The 16837-nt window shown below is 61.4% G+C and overlaps 1 protein-coding gene across 4 annotated transcripts in view; it reads right to left on the bottom strand.

Annotated features, from left to right (window-relative positions):
- Nucleotides 1-12245, bottom strand: part of MTCL2 (microtubule crosslinking factor 2) — a 28495-nt gene extending 16250 nt beyond the window's left edge. For 2 of the 4 annotated variants that reach the window (XM_082326006.1, XM_082326007.1), the window contains exons 1-3: nucleotides 11905-12245; nucleotides 3262-3486; nucleotides 1481-1639 (exon numbers count right to left, since the gene is read on the bottom strand). In XM_082326006.1, the coding sequence (XP_082182132.1) occupies nucleotides 1481-1639; nucleotides 3262-3486; nucleotides 11905-12036 (516 nt within the window). In that variant the 5' untranslated portion in view covers nucleotides 12037-12245. The remainder of the gene's footprint in view (nucleotides 1-1480; nucleotides 1640-3261; nucleotides 3487-11904) is intronic. The other 2 variants (XM_082326008.1, XM_082326009.1) reach the window with 2 other exon arrangements.
- Nucleotides 12246-16837: the final 4592 nt, after the last annotated feature.

Below are 16837 nucleotides of genomic sequence, written 5' to 3'. Positions count from 1 at the left end.
GTTGGCTTGGCTGCTAACAAGCTCTGCCACGCTCTGCGCCCTCCAGCAGCAGGGAGGAGGTGGAGGAGGGCTGTTAACTCACTCGTTTGTCTAATTAGCGCTCTGCAATCAGTGAGTAACCCCGATGCCCTTGCCAGCCTGGGGACACACCATCCTGAGCTCGGGGAGCTGTGCTGGGTCTCCTGCCAGCCGGCAGCGTCCCCTTTGGGCTCACACAGCTGCAGAGAGGGGCCGTATCCTGTCCCACGCCCTTTTGCAAGGGCAAGGCAGCAGCTGGCGCACAGATCTCCCTGCACACTGACCATGCAACCATTTTCTCTGCCTGTTTTTCAAGCGCCAGAGTCCTCCAGCCCAGCTCCCGCTGCTGCCATTTGTTATTCAGCCTGCGCTCGCCGGCTGCAGGGAAACCCATTTCACGCCTGTTAGCGGAGGCTGTGCAGTGGAGGGACAAGACACCCCGTCTGGGGTGATGCTGCTCCGCGCCACCCCACAAGAAGGTGGCTGCAGGGGGGATGGGTGCAACCATGGCCAGGTCCTGCAGCTTGCCAGGAGCTGGTCCTGGCGTTAACCAGAGCTGGCCACGGAGGTGTCAAGCCGTGTGCTGCCTCCCTGCCCTGCCGTACAGGGGAGCACAGCTGGGGGCAGAGAGAGCCCTCCCCGCATCGTGTCCCCATCCTCGGTGGGAGAAGGGCCCGAGCTCTGCCACGGCACGTCTCCTCCCACACGCTGCTCTGATGGCTCAGCCAGCGACGCTTCCCGAGGCTCCCCAGGGACCAAAGGCATCCCGGGCAGTAGGGAAGTGGGTTACAAGTGCTGTGATGGATCACATGCCCATGCTGTCACCAGGATGCCTTTCCTGTCACCAAAGATGACATTGCTCCTGGCCGGGAGCTGGTCCCAAACCCAGCACGGCACGGAGTGCCCTGGACCTGTGTGTATGGGTACATGCGTGGCACACAGCTTCCCAGGACACCGATGGGATTGTGCACTCACCCAGCTCCGCAGCACCGCTGGGACACTGCCGGGACATTGCTGGGACACCGCCAGGACATCGTTGCCATGCAGCCCCGCAGCTCAGCTCAATTTGAACCAGCAGCATGTGGTCAGGATACGGCCAGCACCGGGCACTGTGCCAGGGACACGGCAGACTCCACACATCGTGCAGAGCTTTGGCTGGTGGGAGCTGGGCACGGCCCAGGGCTGAGCAAGTGGCCGAGGACACATGAAGTGGCTCTAGTGCAGGGGGGAAGTCCCATAGCCCCCCCCCGGGATGGGCTAGAGCCACCCCGCACCCACAGGGCGGGATGAAGCATGCCTCGCCGAGGACGGGCGCTGCTTGGGTTTCGTAAGCATCTGCAGCATGGTTTGGGTTTCAGCAATGCAAGCAGGGATGGGGGATCCCGCGGTGCAAGGCCAGGACACCTGCCACGGGCAGAGCCTTGGGGACGACTCCCGGTCCTCCCTCCCATGTCCCCCTCACCTCTCGGAGCTTGTCCATCTCGTTCTGCACCACCTGCTTGGCCAGCTCTGTCTCGATTAGTCGCTGGCGCAGGTCCTCATTCTCCTCCTCCAGCCTGATCCTCTTCTTCTCCACCGCCTCCAGCTCATTGTGGAGCCGCACGGAGACATCCTTGGCCACCTGGGGACACAACGGAGCTGTCATTGGACTGGGTGCAGCGTGCACAGGGCTGGGACCTCAGCGCTTGGGCACCTACAGTCCTCATGCAGCACCCACGGAGATTGTCAGGCTGTTACTGAGACCCTTTGGAGCAGATGCCGTGCTGGCCCCGGTGTGTGCCCCCTCCATTGGGTGCCATGACCGCCGTTCCCCCTTTGCTGCCTGCATCCCCATCCACTGGCCAAACATTGCCTTCTCCCACCTTAGCACGATGCTGCAGGATGCTCATCGCCTTTTCGTACCTTTTTCCCACACTGCAAGGCTGGAAAAGCCCCCACAAGGCAGGAAAAGCTGGTGGGCAGCACCAGAGCACGCAGCCTCTCACTGCGGGCAGCAGCTGTGCGGGTTGGGAGAAAGACAAGCTGCTGCATCATGTTACGGAAAAAACCAGCAGCTGCCCCCAGGGTGAAGGGTGCCTCCATCCATCCCGGGCACAGCCCAGAGCCCCCCCTCCGGATCCCTGCAAGAGGGCAGCCCCCGGCATAAACGGAGCTTAACAGCACAAAGCGTTTGCTCCTGTATCTGCAAGAAGGAAAAAATTGTCCCCAGTTCCCCCCAGTCCCCTGCCCAGCCTGGGGTACCAGTGCTGCAGAGGCAGCGGCAAGTCCCGCTGCAGGGCTGGGGGGGCTCAGGCCATGGGGTTGGGTTCCCGTCCCCTCCGAGGATGGGCTGCGCTTTCTTTCCCAGAAAAGGAAAAGCTGAAGGGGGGCGGTTTTGGCAGCAGCACCCCAAGCTGGGGGCTGCCGGGTGGTTTGGGCAGGGGGCCAGGCCGCCGGCAAGGACAGGCAGGGCAAGGCAGGTCTGCAGCCCTGCACTTGTGGCCCATCTCAGCTCTGGGACCAGCCGTTTTCTGCTCAAAAAACTAAATTACTCCTCGAACTGTTGCCCGTCCCCCCCGAGCCGTCTCCGGCTGCCACCGCACCCCTCTCCTGGCAGCGGCCGTGTCAGCAAGAGCACTCAGCAAACACTCACTGGCACCGGCGGCTCCTCAAGGGCCAGCGGCTGGCGAGGGTGAGGCAATGTCACCCCCTTGTCCCTTCCCCAGCCCCACGTGCTGCGATGCCCGGGGCTCTGCAAGGTTTTCCCGACGGCCAAGAGGAGCAGCTCCCAGGTCCCCAGGGTCCTGGTCCCCCTGCTCCCTCCCTGTGCACTCGTGCTCCTCCAGCCCCCGGCGGTGGCCCTGTCCCCATCAATGCAGGATAAGGGAGCTCAACCCCAGGGCACATGGCTGGGCTGGGCACCAGCCTGCACAGGATGAATCCCATGTCTGGTACCGCAAGATGCCCATCCTCAGGCAACGCTGGCCCTCTCCACCCCCAGGATGCCCCCAAATGCCCCCATGCCCAGGACACCTGTGAGCTGAAAGCACTGCTCCCCACTTCTCATATCAGTGCTGCTAGCGGGGAATCGTGATGTCCCCATTAACAGCCCCATAAACAGCACAACGCCATGGAGCTCCCTGCACCCCAACATCCCCTGCCACTGCCTCGTGCCTCACCAGCCACCATGTCCACACCTAACCGAAAACCACTTTGGGGGACCTGGGGACTGCCCGGATGGGGACATCACCCTCCCGTCCTCACCTTGACGTCCTGCTCGAGGCTGTGGATGAGCTCGCCGTCCACCTGGCCCGTCTGCGCCACGCGCAGGCTGCGACGCTCGGCCTTGCGCAGCCGGTACTGCAGGATGCGGCAGGTCTTGCTGGCCTGGTCCAGCTGCTGCCGGAGCTCCTGCAGCTGGTAGACATCCTCCTCCATGTAGACATCCCTCATCTCCAGCATCTCGGCCCGCAGCTCCTCGATCTCATCCTGCAGGGAGATGCGTGTTAGAGGGGACAGGCCCCACAGCTTGCTCTCCCCTCTCTTCCCTCAGGACACCTCCCCACCGTGGCTCCCCTGCCCTCCTCCATCCCATTTTCACAGACCTTCAACCCCTAGGGGCAAGACCCATCCTTGCAGGAAAAGGGCTCAGAGGCAGCTGGGCACCATCACCCACCAGCAAGCCAGCCACCCGGGGGGACAGCCAACATGGGCGCCTATAAATATTTGTGGTAAAAGAAAGAGGAAGGTGGGGGAGGGAGAGGAGCTGCAGGAGCAGCACAGGCGGCAGCCGCGCCGAGAAAAATGTAGGTTGTCTTTGGAAAAGATGTGTCAGGGAGGCAGGCAAGGGAAAGAGGAGATGGCAGGCTAAGACAGGGGAGGCAACGCAGGGACACGAGCAAGATGCTGCCAGCGCCGGGGACCAGAGGTTGCCCCTCATTTTGCCACCAAGCAGCAATCACCGGGCTGCGTCCCCCTTTCACCCCTTCCTGGTCTCATCATCTCTCATGGTGACAAACCTCTCCCAGCAGAGCCTCCGGTGCGGGGCCACAGCATCATTGTCGCAGCAGGGCCAGGGGCGATGTCCCACTGGCACCAGTGCCAACCCAAAACCTCCTCCAGGTCTGCGGCACACGGCTGCTGCGGACCCTCTGCAACAGCCACAGCCCCAGTGCCACCTCCCTGTCCAGCGCAGAGCTATGGCCACGGGGGATGCTCAAGGACTGTCCCCTCCAGTCCCTGGGGACCCGCACAGGCTGCTCTTGCCCAAAGCTCTTTTCAGGTCCCCATGAACATGGCCTCAACACAAATCCTCCAAGCAAATGCTCCAGCCATCGCATGGGCTGTTCTCCGCCTCAACAAGACCCGGTGGACCTGGCACGCTCCTGGGAAAGGATAAAGCATCTGTTTTCCTGCCAAAAAAACCCTGCCACTAAACACCTCCCGTCACTGCGAAATGCAGTTGCCACTGGAGAAGTGAGGGGCTCTCACTGCAACCTTGCACCACAACACGGCCCAGGGAAGGACAAGATGAGGATTCGGCACAGGCAGCGGGGATGCACAGCCCCCATTCACCCCAGGCAGAGGGGGACAGGACCTTGCTGCTCCCGCCACCGCCTGTGACAGTGACCTACAGCCCGAGACAGCAGCACCGCGCCAGCTCTGCCAGGCGCTGGCACGCTTGCTGCGGCGCTCGCCCGGCCCGGACAAAGCCCCAGCTGCAAGAATTCCCCCGAAAGGCGAAGCCCAGCCTGGGCGGGGGGGGTGGCAGCTGCGGGGACAAGTCACAGTCGCTCACTGTTGGCTTTAAACACTACGTGACAAATAAGGAACGTCAATTAGACAATCCTGGATTATCTCCTGGCCCAGTCTGCCAGAGCCTGGTGGCACTGTGGCCACCAGCATCCTGCCACCCTCTGCCACTCTGCTTCTTGCTGGGGGGGTCTCGAGAACAACAGCAGGGCAGAAACAGCCCCGAGGCATGGAGATGGGCAGTGGGGTGGATCCCAGCCGGGCTGCCACAGGGACAGCCGGAGACCATCCCGTGAAGGGGCATCACTGCAGGCACATTTCAGAAACACCCCCCGGACAGCTCAGGCGTGAAACCCCCCAGGGACGAACCGCACATGCCCGCAGACAGCCCTGCGATGGCTGCGATGCACCCTGGGACAACAACCCCGATGGAAACCCACCGCCAGCACTGCCCACCCCATGTGGCAGTGCCACCACCCCGGGGACACCAGCAAAACCTCCGTAAGCCAAACCAGCCCCGGGGAGCTGGTTTATGGGATCTATTCCTTGGGAGCTTTCATGGGAAAAAATGCATTATGCATCGCAGGTGAGCAGGCACTCTGCAACGGGGTGGTGGAAAACAACCTTCGACCACCAAAGTCATGTGAATCATGGCTAGAATACGATTGCAAAGGGAGACGGGGCTGCCTGCATCCCACTCCAGCGCTGACTGCACCAGCTCCTGTTTGCCATGCGGCTTCCCCAGGCAGGAGCTGGCCAGGGCAGGGAGCAAGGACCTTGGAACAAACCCAACCAAACCTTACATTTGCTGGAAGAAAGCCTGGGCTCACCATGCTAAGAGCTCCTGCTTGTTTATACCTCGGGTTGTAGTAACCGTTGTTTTAGGGGGAGGCCGTGTCCAGCACAAGCCGCTGCCTGGGCAAAGCCCGGCGGCACAGCCCTGAGCTGCTCCTTTGCAGTGTGCTCTCGTGGGAAGCGGGGCTGGGGGGTTTGCAGCAGGGCTGGCACGGGGGGGGGGGGGGGGGGGCGGGAAAGCAGTGCCTCCCTTTGCTCCAGCGGCAGGAATTTGCCCGCACCCTGTAACGCCAACAAACCCGCACAGCAGCTGCAGCCCAGCAGCCGCACAGCCCGCCTGAGCTTGCCCCTCGGAGGCAAGCCGTGCTGCTAAGCCGTAATAACTGGATTAGGATCGGAGAGCAGAAAAGTCGCAGCAAACTGGAAGAGAGCTTAGGATGGCAAAGCTGACCCCCTCTGCAGCCAGAAGAGCCCCGGGGCTCCTGGAGGCAGCACACGGGGTGCACAGAGGTGTCTTGATGGCTTTGAGGGTCCATGACGGCCACTGAGCCTCATCCTTTGCACCTGCACATTTTCCAGAGTTGACGCACAACTTAGCAAAATCAAAGCAAAAAGTCCATTCGGATAAAGGTCAGAGCAGAGCCAGGAGTGGAGAGGAATCCCCTAGAAACATCCCAAATTCAGGGGCGGCATTGCAAGCATGAAGCACCATAAGCGATGCTAAACAAAGTGTGAAATGGAGACGAGGTGGACAACACTGAGGATGAGATAAATTACTTCTTTCCAACACAACCGCCTGTGGGGCTGCCAGGCTCAGCCATTTGTCCCATAAACAAAAAGGTGCCCACCCCTACGTGGAGTCACAGCCTCCCAGCACCCATGGGCTGCTCACCCCCTCCATCCTGCAGGATTATCCGCCACTGCATCCGTGCACACCCCACCTCTGCAGCAGCAAAGGTTACATGGGTTTTTTAGGCCAGAAGTCACCTGTCTTGGAAAAGATGCTGGGGATCTGCAGTCGAGGCAGACTTGTTTCAATGCCCAAGGGATGATGGCGTGCAGAAGCAAACACCCCACTTGTGTTTGCAGGAGCCAGGTTACACTCGATGGAGGAACCCAAGAGATAACATACACCTCCAGCCTTCTCTGCGCAAACCTCGGAGGAACTGTCTCTCCCTGGGGAGATTATTAAGGAAACTAAGAAGTGGCAAAGTGGGATGCAAACTGCCTGGTTCCAGTTCAGAAAAAAACTGGTGCATTATCAGAGCAGGAGAAGGTAACAGCTACAGCCGTGTCCGTACACCCACTTGCAGGACCTCGGCTCCTCCAGGAAGGGCAAGACCTGGAAGGGGCTGAGCTTTAGGGTGATGGCCCTGAGCGATGGCATGGCAGAAGGGGGACCAGTGAAGATGGCAGAGCACACCTCAAAATGCAGATCCAACCTGTCATGGGTTGCGGTAGCAGAGTTGAACACTCAGATCTCCTGCCCAAAGGGAGTTAGACGCTGGCTTAGGCGCCTGCAAGAATGCAGCAAGCTCAGACCAGACCAGGGGACTTGCGCTGTGCAATGCCTGCAGCTCCTCAGCAGGATCCACTATCTTTTAGAAGCAGAAAGCAGCAACGGATACAAAACAGGATCATGCAAATAACGATATGGCTGCCTGTCGTGCTGCTGACTGCAGATACACCCTCTGCTTTGGCAGCCCCAGGCTCTGGGGCGCAGCCAAGCAGCAGCCGCCTGCCCATGGGGGACAGGCAGCCCTCTGGGGAGCACAGCCCTGCCTGCATTTGCACCCTTCACCCGCACCCCCAAACCACAGCGCAAGATGCAAAGGAGGAGAAAGGGTGGAAGCCGCCTGTATGTTTTGCATTGATGCCTTTGTGCAGAGCTCGGGGCCGCGCTGGCAGCGGGTGCGCCCGCAGGAGAGCCTGCGATCCCTCATGCAAAGATGGGGATTACTGTCCAGGACCAACAAGCACCGCTTTCTCCAAGATTACAGGACAAAAGCAGCAGCTTTCAATTAACTCTGAGCGCTCGCCAGGCAGAAGAGGGAATTTATGCTAGAATTTGCTAGGGAAAAAATAAAATCAGAAGGGATTTCTAAAGGAAATTGCCCTGGGTGCCCAGGCATGTCCCCTGCCAGCGAGGGGGTCTCAGCAAACACAGCTCACCCCGAGCCTATGCTGGGGTGCAATGGGTTGAAGGATGGGTAAGGGACACCCACGTGCCACGCACAGGGGTTTCTTTAGGTGCATTAACAGCAGCTCTAGCCCAGCTCCAACAGTAAACATCAGCCATCCTGCCCTCCGTGTCAGGCTGGAGCTCAGCACAGCAGCCTGCACGCTGCACCCCGCTGCGCCCTGCCCGGCACGCCAGCTCCTGCTCAGCAGAGAGCACAGCACGTCAGCGAGGGAAAAATCAACATTTCTCAGCTTTACACCTGCCCCCATAAATTAACAGGCAAACAGCTGGGGGCTCTCTGCAGTGCAACCCATGTTGTGCAGCATCCAAAAAAGCAGGAGGCTGCAAAGCCCCTTCCAGGGTGGCTGCTAATGGGGTGATACAGGGCAGAGCCCCGCGCCCCGGCGCTGCCTGCGGTTACCAGGATCCCCGGGCATGGTCCCTGCCCCCGTGGCCTGGCAGGACCTGAGCAGCAGCAGAGCTGGGACCCAGCACCAACCAGGCTGCCCAGACCCAACCTCCGGGTCCCCCACGCAGCCTGAGGTGCCCCCGCGGGATGCTCTCAGTGAGCCCTCACTGGTGGCATGCACCAGTGCCCAGCTGCCCTGAGGGAAATGAGGCACCCACCCATCCACTGTGTTTCTCCACGGAGCTGGGAAATGCACACAAACCCTGAGGGACGCGGTGTGACGCAGGGCAGGGAGGAGCGGGGCAGGCAGCAGGAGGGGGCAGGCAGGACTGCGCTCCCAGCATTGCTGCCAGCATTACGTGGCTCTCGCCTAAGCCCCTTCCCGTGGAGAGAAAAGGGTTTGCAAGCATCCCCTCCCCTCGCTCCAAACCCTCTCCCGTGCCCACTCTTTGTCTGCCTGTCCCTCCGCAGCTGCTGCCGTATCACATCTCACATTTTCCAGCCCGCTGAGCAGGGCCAGGAGCTGGTCTCCATCGCATGGCTCAGCAACAACAAGACGGGGCAAGGACACCCAAGACGCCTCCTCCCTCGCCAGGCTGCCAACCCGCGTGCCAGAAATGGCCCTTTTTGGGGTAACACTTGAAATAACCCATTTATGGGGGGTCACAGCAGGTGCATGCACCCGAGAGCAGGGACAAGAGGAGACACCAGCCCCCCCAGTACACCCAGAGCAGGAAGAGCCTTGCAAAAATCAGGGTTGCAAAGAGAAATGGGTGACGCGTGCTTAAATATGTACATTTTATTATGGCAGCCAAGGAAAGATGCAACGTGAGCTGGCACTGCTACAGAGGGCTGCAATGTGCTCTGCTGGGAAGCTCCAAAACCCAGCGTGCATCGCATAGGCATAGTAGCACCACGCGCATCTGGCCCGTGCCAAAACATCACCAAAACCCTCCCACTCCCAAAAATCCTCGCTTCTCTTTAAAAACACACCAGGTTTTAGCTGGCTTTGATGAATAAATAAAAAAATATTCCTTTGCAGATATTTGGGTGAGTCCTAGGAAATAAGTCACCTCTGCTAAGTCTGATTCATCCATACTCAAGGGGAGGGGAAGCTGCCGAGGCCAGAGGCCTCAGCTGTAGGGTCCCTGCACGCTGCTCTCAAACCTGGCCTGCATGGTAAGGTGGGTGGTGCTGATCGCTTGGGTTAGGCCTTTATTTTTGCTGTAAGGCCCCAAATTCCTGAATTTTTAGCAGAGACGGCACAAGCCAGCACCCCGCTGCAGCCCAGCACGGTTTTCTGCTCCTTGCTGGAGAAACTAGGCAAATCTTCCATCTTTTTTTGGAGCACAGGGGGTACATGTGTCTGTCTGAGGCTTCTGCGCAGCTGGAGCCAGGGTCTCCTGCTCAAGCATCAGGAGAAGTGAGCTACAACACCGAAACATGGTTATAAGCAAGATACACGTCAGGGAGGAGACCCACGTGCTGGCGTGAGCACACAGGAGATGTCGCGGCAAAGAAGGCAGGATGCCACCAGCATCCCCACGGCACTTCTTGGTGCATGCCTCTGGCAGCTCTCTGCTCTCCCCACTGCTCCTGGCCGGGGGATTTCAGTTGCCACCCCTCATGGCAGGTAAAATACTCGCACGCCTGCAGCTTGCCGGGAAGAAGACCACATGGAAACGGAGGAAGCAATTGCTGGGTTTGCATGAACGGCAGCGTTTGCACGCACATTCTTGGAAACCGGAGGGGCCTCATCTGTATTTTTCCAGCTCTCAGTAAATCAAAGCTCTTAAGCTCTTGCTGCTAATTCTGGCAGGAGTTGGGACACCAGCTGTGAACCCGGGCTTTGCTAATGGATAAAGGGCCTGATTGAGCATCTTCGAGCACGTCACCCAACACCCAGCTCCCACCTCGCAGCTATAATCCCGATGCATTTACAAACTTTGGCACCAGTGGTTGAGAGCTGGCCTGATTTCCAACCTGTGACATCCGAAGAGCAGCCAGCGAGATGCGGTACCTACCCCTGAACCCCCCAGCAGGTGATTGCCCAAGCATCTCACCCAGAGCTCAACTCTGAAGAAGAGCAGAAGGTGCAAAATGCCTGGAGCCCACTGGGACGTGGCACCTGGTGGGTGTTCGTGCCCACCCCGCAGCAGGCAGCACGTGCCAAGGTGCGTCAGGCTGATGTGTGACCGGAGGCAGAACAGCTCTCTGCCTCTGTCCCCACGCAGCACATCTGCCTTGGCTTCACCACGCGCCCGTGAACCAGGCAGCCACGCCGCACACCCGGAAAAAGGCCCCGGGGAGCGCAGGAACCGGCGGAAAGAAGCGAGCTGGAAAATCTCCCCAGGGTCTGGCAGTGTCAGCAGGCAGGGAGGGCAGTGGAGAGCATCCAGCCCTGTGCCAGGCCAAGCTGTGCCCAACCGCGCAGGGTCAGGTCGTGCCATGCTGTGTCCCAGGATGCCAAACCGGACTGAGCCAAACTGTGCCATGCTCAGTCATGCCAAGCTGGGCTGAGCACAGCCATGCCATGCTGAGCTGTGCCTTGCTAAGCCATGCCAGTCCAGGCTGTGCTGAGCCTAGCCATGCCAAGCTGGGGCCATGCTAGGCTCGGCCATGCTAGGCTTGGCCATGCTGTGCTGAGCCAAGCTGTACCAGTCTATGCCATGCCAGGGCAGGCCATGCCCAGCTGGGTCACGCCAGCCTAAGCTGGCCCACGTTGTGCCAATGTGTGCCCTGTGCCAAACTATGCCATGCTATGCTGAGCCAAGCAGTGCCCAGCCACACCACACCGTCCTGGGCCATGCCCAGCTGGGCCTTGCTGTGCTGAGACAGGCCAGGTCTTGGGCCCAGCTAGACCATGCTGTGCCAAGCTGAGCTTTGCCCTATGTCCAGTTGGGCCATGCCAGGCTTAGGCAAGCCATGCCCTACGTCCAGCCATGCCACACTATGCTGAGCTGAGCCAAGCCCAGCCATAGCGTGCCAGGCCATCCCCAGCTGCGCCATGCTGCGCTGAGCTGAGCCCAGCTATACCGTGCCAGGCCATGTCCAGTGATGCCGTGCTGGGCTGAGCCATGCCAAGCCCTGCACCCAGCCATGCCATGCTGTGCTGCCCAGCTGAGCCAGGCCAGGCTACGCTCAGCAATGCCATGCCAGGCTGAGCTGAGCTGTGCCCAGCCGTGCCCAGGGAGGCTGCACTGTGCCGCATCCTACCTGGGGATGCTGAGCCATGCTTTGGGATGCCACGCCATGCCGTGCTGTGCCATTCCCAGGAATGCTGTGCCATGCTAAGCCATGCCCTGGGATGCCGCCCTGTGCCCAGGGATGCTGTGCCCTGGGATGCTGTGCTGCACCCAGGGATGCTAAGCCATGGTGATCCATGCCTTGGGATGCCACACCATGCCATGCTACTGCCCAGGGATGCTGTGCCATGCTGAGCCATGCCCTGGATGCCACGCTGTGCTGACCCTTGCCCTGGGATGTTGTGTTGTGCCCAGGGATGCTAAGCCGTGCTGATCCTCACCCTGGGATGCCACACCATGCCATGCTATGGCCAGGGATGCTGTGCCATGCTGAGCCGTGCCTTGGGATGCCATGCCATGCCATGCCCTGCCATGCCCAGTGGTGTTGAAACACACCACAGCCAGGGATTCTGAGCCTTGCTGACCCATGCCCTGGGATGCCATGCTACCGCTCAGGGATGCCACGCCATACCGAGCCGTGCCCTAGGATTTCGCACCATGCCACCCTATGCCACCGTGCCCACCTTGAGATAGTCGTTCTCGGAGCGCAGGTCCTCCAGCTCGCGGAGCAGCCCGTCGGTGCCGGCGTCCAGCAGCTCCTCGGTGAGGTCGGAGAAGGCGAGCGAGGTGCTGAGCTGCAGGCGGCTGCTGGCCATGGAGGCGGCCGAGGGCTCCTCGGGCAGCGGCGAGGCCTCGCCGGCCGAGGGCGGCGGCGGCGGGGCGCTGCCCGGGGACTCGCCGTCGCTGCCGCTGAGCCCCAGCTCCAGCGAGAGCAGCTTCGCCTCCTCCGAGGCGCTGCAGTCCGACACCTCCGAGCTGCTGTCGGTCAGGCTGGCCCCCGGCACCGACCCGGGCGCCGACCCCGCTCCCGGTCCAGCTCCGGGCCGCCGCGCCCCGGCCGCCGCCGCCGCCGCCTCCGCCCCGCGGCACCGCCCCTTCGCCCTCGCCGCGCCGCGCCCCGCCGGCCCCTTCCCGCCGGCCCGGGCCGCCGCCGCCGCCGCCCGCTTCTCCGGTCGCCCCTCCTTGCCGCCGCCCGCCCGCCGCGGGTGCGGGTGCGCTCCGCCCGCCGCCAGCCGCGGGGCCGCGCCCGGGTGCCCCCCGCCGCCGCCGCGCCGGCTCTTGGCCAGCGACCAGCCGGGCACCTCCTTGGGGCGGGCGGGCGACGGCGCCCGCTGCGGCTTCTTCTTCTTCTCCGGGAGCGGCGGCGGGGGAGGCGGCGGCGGCGCGGGGGGGCCCTGCTCCGCCGGCGCGGCCTCCATGTCCCGCTGCGCTGCGCTGGGCTCGGCCCCGGCTGCGGCTGCGGCTGCGGCTGCGGCCCCGGCTCCGCCCGCCCCGCCGCCGGGCGGGGACGCGCACGGGCGGCGAACAAAAGGCGGCGGAGGGGGGGGGGGGAACGGGGGGGGCGGCCGTGCTGGCGGCAACAGCGACCCCTCCGCCCGCCCAGCGCCGCGCCGCCCGCCCCCACCGCCCCCCGGGCATCCCTCCCCGGTGGATGGGGGGGTCCCCCCCGTGGGTAAGGGGCCCCCCGGGCGTCTTCAGCAGCGCAGGTCCTTGGGGGCAGGGTTGTGAGCGCAGGTCCCCCCGGCGCGCCCCTATGGGTGAGGGTCCCTGAGGCGTCCCTGGGGACAGGGGTCCCCTCGTGTGTCCCCTGCAGAGCAGGTCGCTGGGGCGCTGCTGTGGGGCAGGGGCACCCCGGGGCATCCCCGTGGGTGGGGGGTCCCTAGGACACCCCTGAGGGTAAGGGTCCCCCAGGGCAGGTCTGGAGAAGGGGGTCCCCAGGGTGTCCTCGGCAGTGCAAGTCCTCTGGGAGTCCCTGTAAGTGCAGATCCCCCAGGGCAGCCTCGGAGGTGGGGGTCCCCAGGGTACCCTCTGGGTGGGGGTCCCCGGGGCACCCCGTGGCTGGGGGTCCCCCAGGGCACGACTGTAAGTGCAGGGCAGCCTCGGAGGCAGAGGTCCTCCATGTACCCCATGGGTGGGAGGTCCCCGGGGCCCCACTTGTTGAGGATCCCCTGAGGCGCCCCCATGGGTGGGGGTCCCCTGCCCCCCCCCCTCCCCCCCGCTGCCCAGGGCCGGCTCCAGCTGCCTGCCAAGCTGTCGGGGCGCACACAGCCCCTCACAGTGCCTCTGCGGGGGGAAGCCATCAGCAGCCAGTGTCTGTGCGAGCCTGCTCCCACCCACCAGCCCGCGTCTCTCATACGTTAACAACCCAGCCCCAAACCCACTGCGAGCATCCGAAAGCTGGGTTTGAAAAATGCTCCTCTGTGCCTGCCCCTGCAGCAGCACGGCCTCGCAGCGGGAAGCGGGGCTCTGCCGCCTCGTGCAGAGCCCCCGTACCCCCACGCTGCTCAGATTCAGCTTTTAATGCTGGGCAGCACAACCCCAAGGCAACAGCTTCTTTTCTCCAAGAGCAAACCCCACCCTGGCTGAGGTACAGAGCCCACCGCATGTCTCAGTTGGCTTCTGCCTGAGATAAACACACGTGAGGTTTATTAGGGCATCGCTTGACACCCCTCCCTGCTTGACACACAGCCCCTGCCCTCCCTGGGGAGCCTCCCCAAGCACTGAGGACCCTCTGGGACGCGGGGTGGGATTGCACCCCCCGCTCCACCCTAAACCAGCCGTGCATCCGGCATAGGAAAATCAGGATTGTACAACAAACCCAGGCTTTTATTACAGAAATAGCTCCATGCTGCTCGTGGCCTGAGCAAGCGCAATAAATCGGGTGGGTGCCTCTGGCTACGGCTTGTTGAGCCTCTCCTGTGGCTCTGCAAATCCCTAGGTGGTGGCTCCAGCTGCTGAACAGCTGAGGACCATGACAAGGGGGATGTGGGTGGAATAAGGGACCCCAGAAAGGTGAGGGGGGCTCGGTGCCCCGGCCCTGCGCTGCAACACAACCACTGTGCTGGGGCAAGGTCCCTGGGCACTCCTGCCCCTTCTAGGCTGAACTGCAGCCACAGGCGTTATTTTCCAGGCTCTGGCACATCACTGCATCCCACACCTTGCTGGAAAGCAGGTTGAGCTGTTGCAAAGCCCATCCCACAGCTCGGGGCATGACGGGTGGACGGAGGGCGGTGTGGAGCTGCCTTTCTGTACGTGCTGCAGAGCAACACGTGCCCGGAGCTAACGGGAAGGCTGCTCTCTACACGGGCCTCACAGCATCATTAGCGGAGTTATGATTCAGCCCTGCTGCATGACTGCACATGCCCCTGCACGGGACGTCAGGCCCTGACCAACAAGTGCTGCGCTCGTTAATGAAGATCATTATTTTTGCTCTGAGCAGTGGTTTAATTGCGTAACGCAAGACACGGCGTGAGCTGCCCTCGTGGAACCGCACAGTAGCAGGGGAGCGAGGGACGGAGGCACCCTGTCCCCAGCCTCATCATCCTTGGGGACAGCCCCCAGGATGTCATAAGGATGAGGCACGTGTGCCCCCAGAACTGCTCAGGGCTGAGCACAGAGGAAAATGGCTTTCCTGGAGAGCAGCCTCCTTCAGGGAAGCCCTTCTCCCAGGATCCGGCTGGTCTCATCTCCCACCGCCTGCTTGCTGGAGCTGGGAACACATCCCTGCACTTCTAGCCTGGGTCTGGCTTGTCCCCGCTCCTGTCCAGGTGGCCTCAGGTTGCTGCAACCAGTGGTGGACATGAATCTCATCACAGTGGGGTGTGCAGCCAGGGGTGCGTGTGCATCCAACTGCAGGCGTGTTGCATCTCACCACCTTTGCAGCACAGCGAGCTGGCAACAGGCTTTGGAGGCAGGTGAGGGCTGAGCCAGCCCCATTCTGGGACCGCTGCCTGGGGGACAACGGCTCCAAGGCAGAAACAGGTTTGGGGTGGAAGCGGGAGGGTTATTAACAAACCTCAAAACATCCCCTGGGGCTGGAGGCAGTGCAGGTAGCCAGGTTTAGAGCTGAGCCAATGTTGTCCTGGGCCAGGTGCCTGGTCTTGTGCTCACCATCCCCTTGGCATGGCCACGGAGATGCGCTGGAGGACACAGAGCCCTCCATGGCCAGGGCTGTGCCAACTGATCTCATTGATGGTCTGTTGTAGCGTCTGGCCTTGAGCTAGCTGCTCCCAAGAGAATTATTCAATAAATTTGAATTAAATGCGGGCGGGCAGCTTTCTGAAGCCTCTGAAAGAAAAGCAATGAGCTTAACCAGCCCCCTGGGCCTTCGGGAGGTCTGGCCGGCAGCCAGCCGGAGCCAGGATTCAGCACATCCCTGAGCAGCGCAGAAGGAAAGGTCTGCTCATCGGCGTCTGCACCGCTGGAGATGGGGCTCAGGCAAGGCAGGAGTCTCCTCCAGCCCTCCTGGGGGCCACCAGGGCCTGGGAGAGGGGACACAGGTGAGGTGGCCAGAGGGAACATCGCCCTGCTGCACCACACAGGGTCCTTGGTGGGTGCTGGCTCCTGGCACAGGGACACCAACCCTGCAGATCCCAGCCACCACCTCACAGGGGTTGCACTGGAGTCGATCCCACTGTGCTTGGTGTGGACAAGGGCAGATGCACCCCAGGGGTTCTTGGGGACATATCCCTACATAAAGTGCCCTGAGTGCAAAGGGCAGAGCCCAGGTGAGCACCGGGAAGCAGCAGCAGGTCTTGACACCTGAACACCTTTCTGGATCAGGCCCTGGGCTCTGCACACTGTCTGCTCCTTCTCCTCTGGCTCTCAATGACAGCGCTGGCTTCGCTCCAGACCTCTCATGAGGCTGTCAGGTGCATTTTGGGTTAAGATGCTAAAAACCTTGTAGCAAAGAGCTGCAAAGCAAAGAGCAGCGAGCCCTGGGGAGTGGCAGGAGGCAGAGCCCAAGCCCTCAGCCTCCAAGGGTGCAGCAGGACCCAGTGAACCTACGTGCTGGCCCAAACCGTATTGACTAAAGCTGAGAAAACCCCATAAATTGATGATCCTATAATTTCTTAGGGAAAAAAGATTTAGAAATGGTTGTAATGCTTAGCCAATATTCACCATCCCCCTTGTTCAAACAACGTTTGATTCTGATATTAAGCACTTATATATACACACACACACACTATTTGAATGACAAATATTCTGATTGCGTTATTTTTAAGCACCTGCATGCACTGCTTAGTGTAAGTGCCATGCTTCCCCCTCCCCAGCGCTGCTTTCACTGATGGGGTTTTCGCTGCCCGGGAGGGTCCTGGATAGGGACAAGGATGGGGACACGCAGCCAAGGGCACAGCCAGCATCCCAGGGGAGGCTATGGGAGCAGAGGGGACAGTGCCTGCCATGCCATGCTCACACCTGGGGGAATTGCTTTGCTTTCCAGCTGCAGCACATCTGCTTGCAGAGCTGCTTGACATGATGTTGCATCGAGGATGGTCTGCGGCAACCATAGCAACGGGGCTGCCTTGGTTTTCCACCTTTCCTAGCAGAAATGATACTGATTTCTCCCAAATTTGCTGCTGCCTGAGAGATGCCAGCAAAAACCTCTGGCCAGGC

Source organism: Platalea leucorodia, assembly GCF_965183815.1.
Source record: "Platalea leucorodia genome assembly, chromosome: 13".
Classification (NCBI taxonomy): Eukaryota; Metazoa; Chordata; class Aves; order Pelecaniformes; family Threskiornithidae; genus Platalea; species Platalea leucorodia.
The sequence above is the reverse complement of the archived record's forward strand: the minus strand, read 5'-3'. Positions and strand labels throughout refer to the sequence as shown.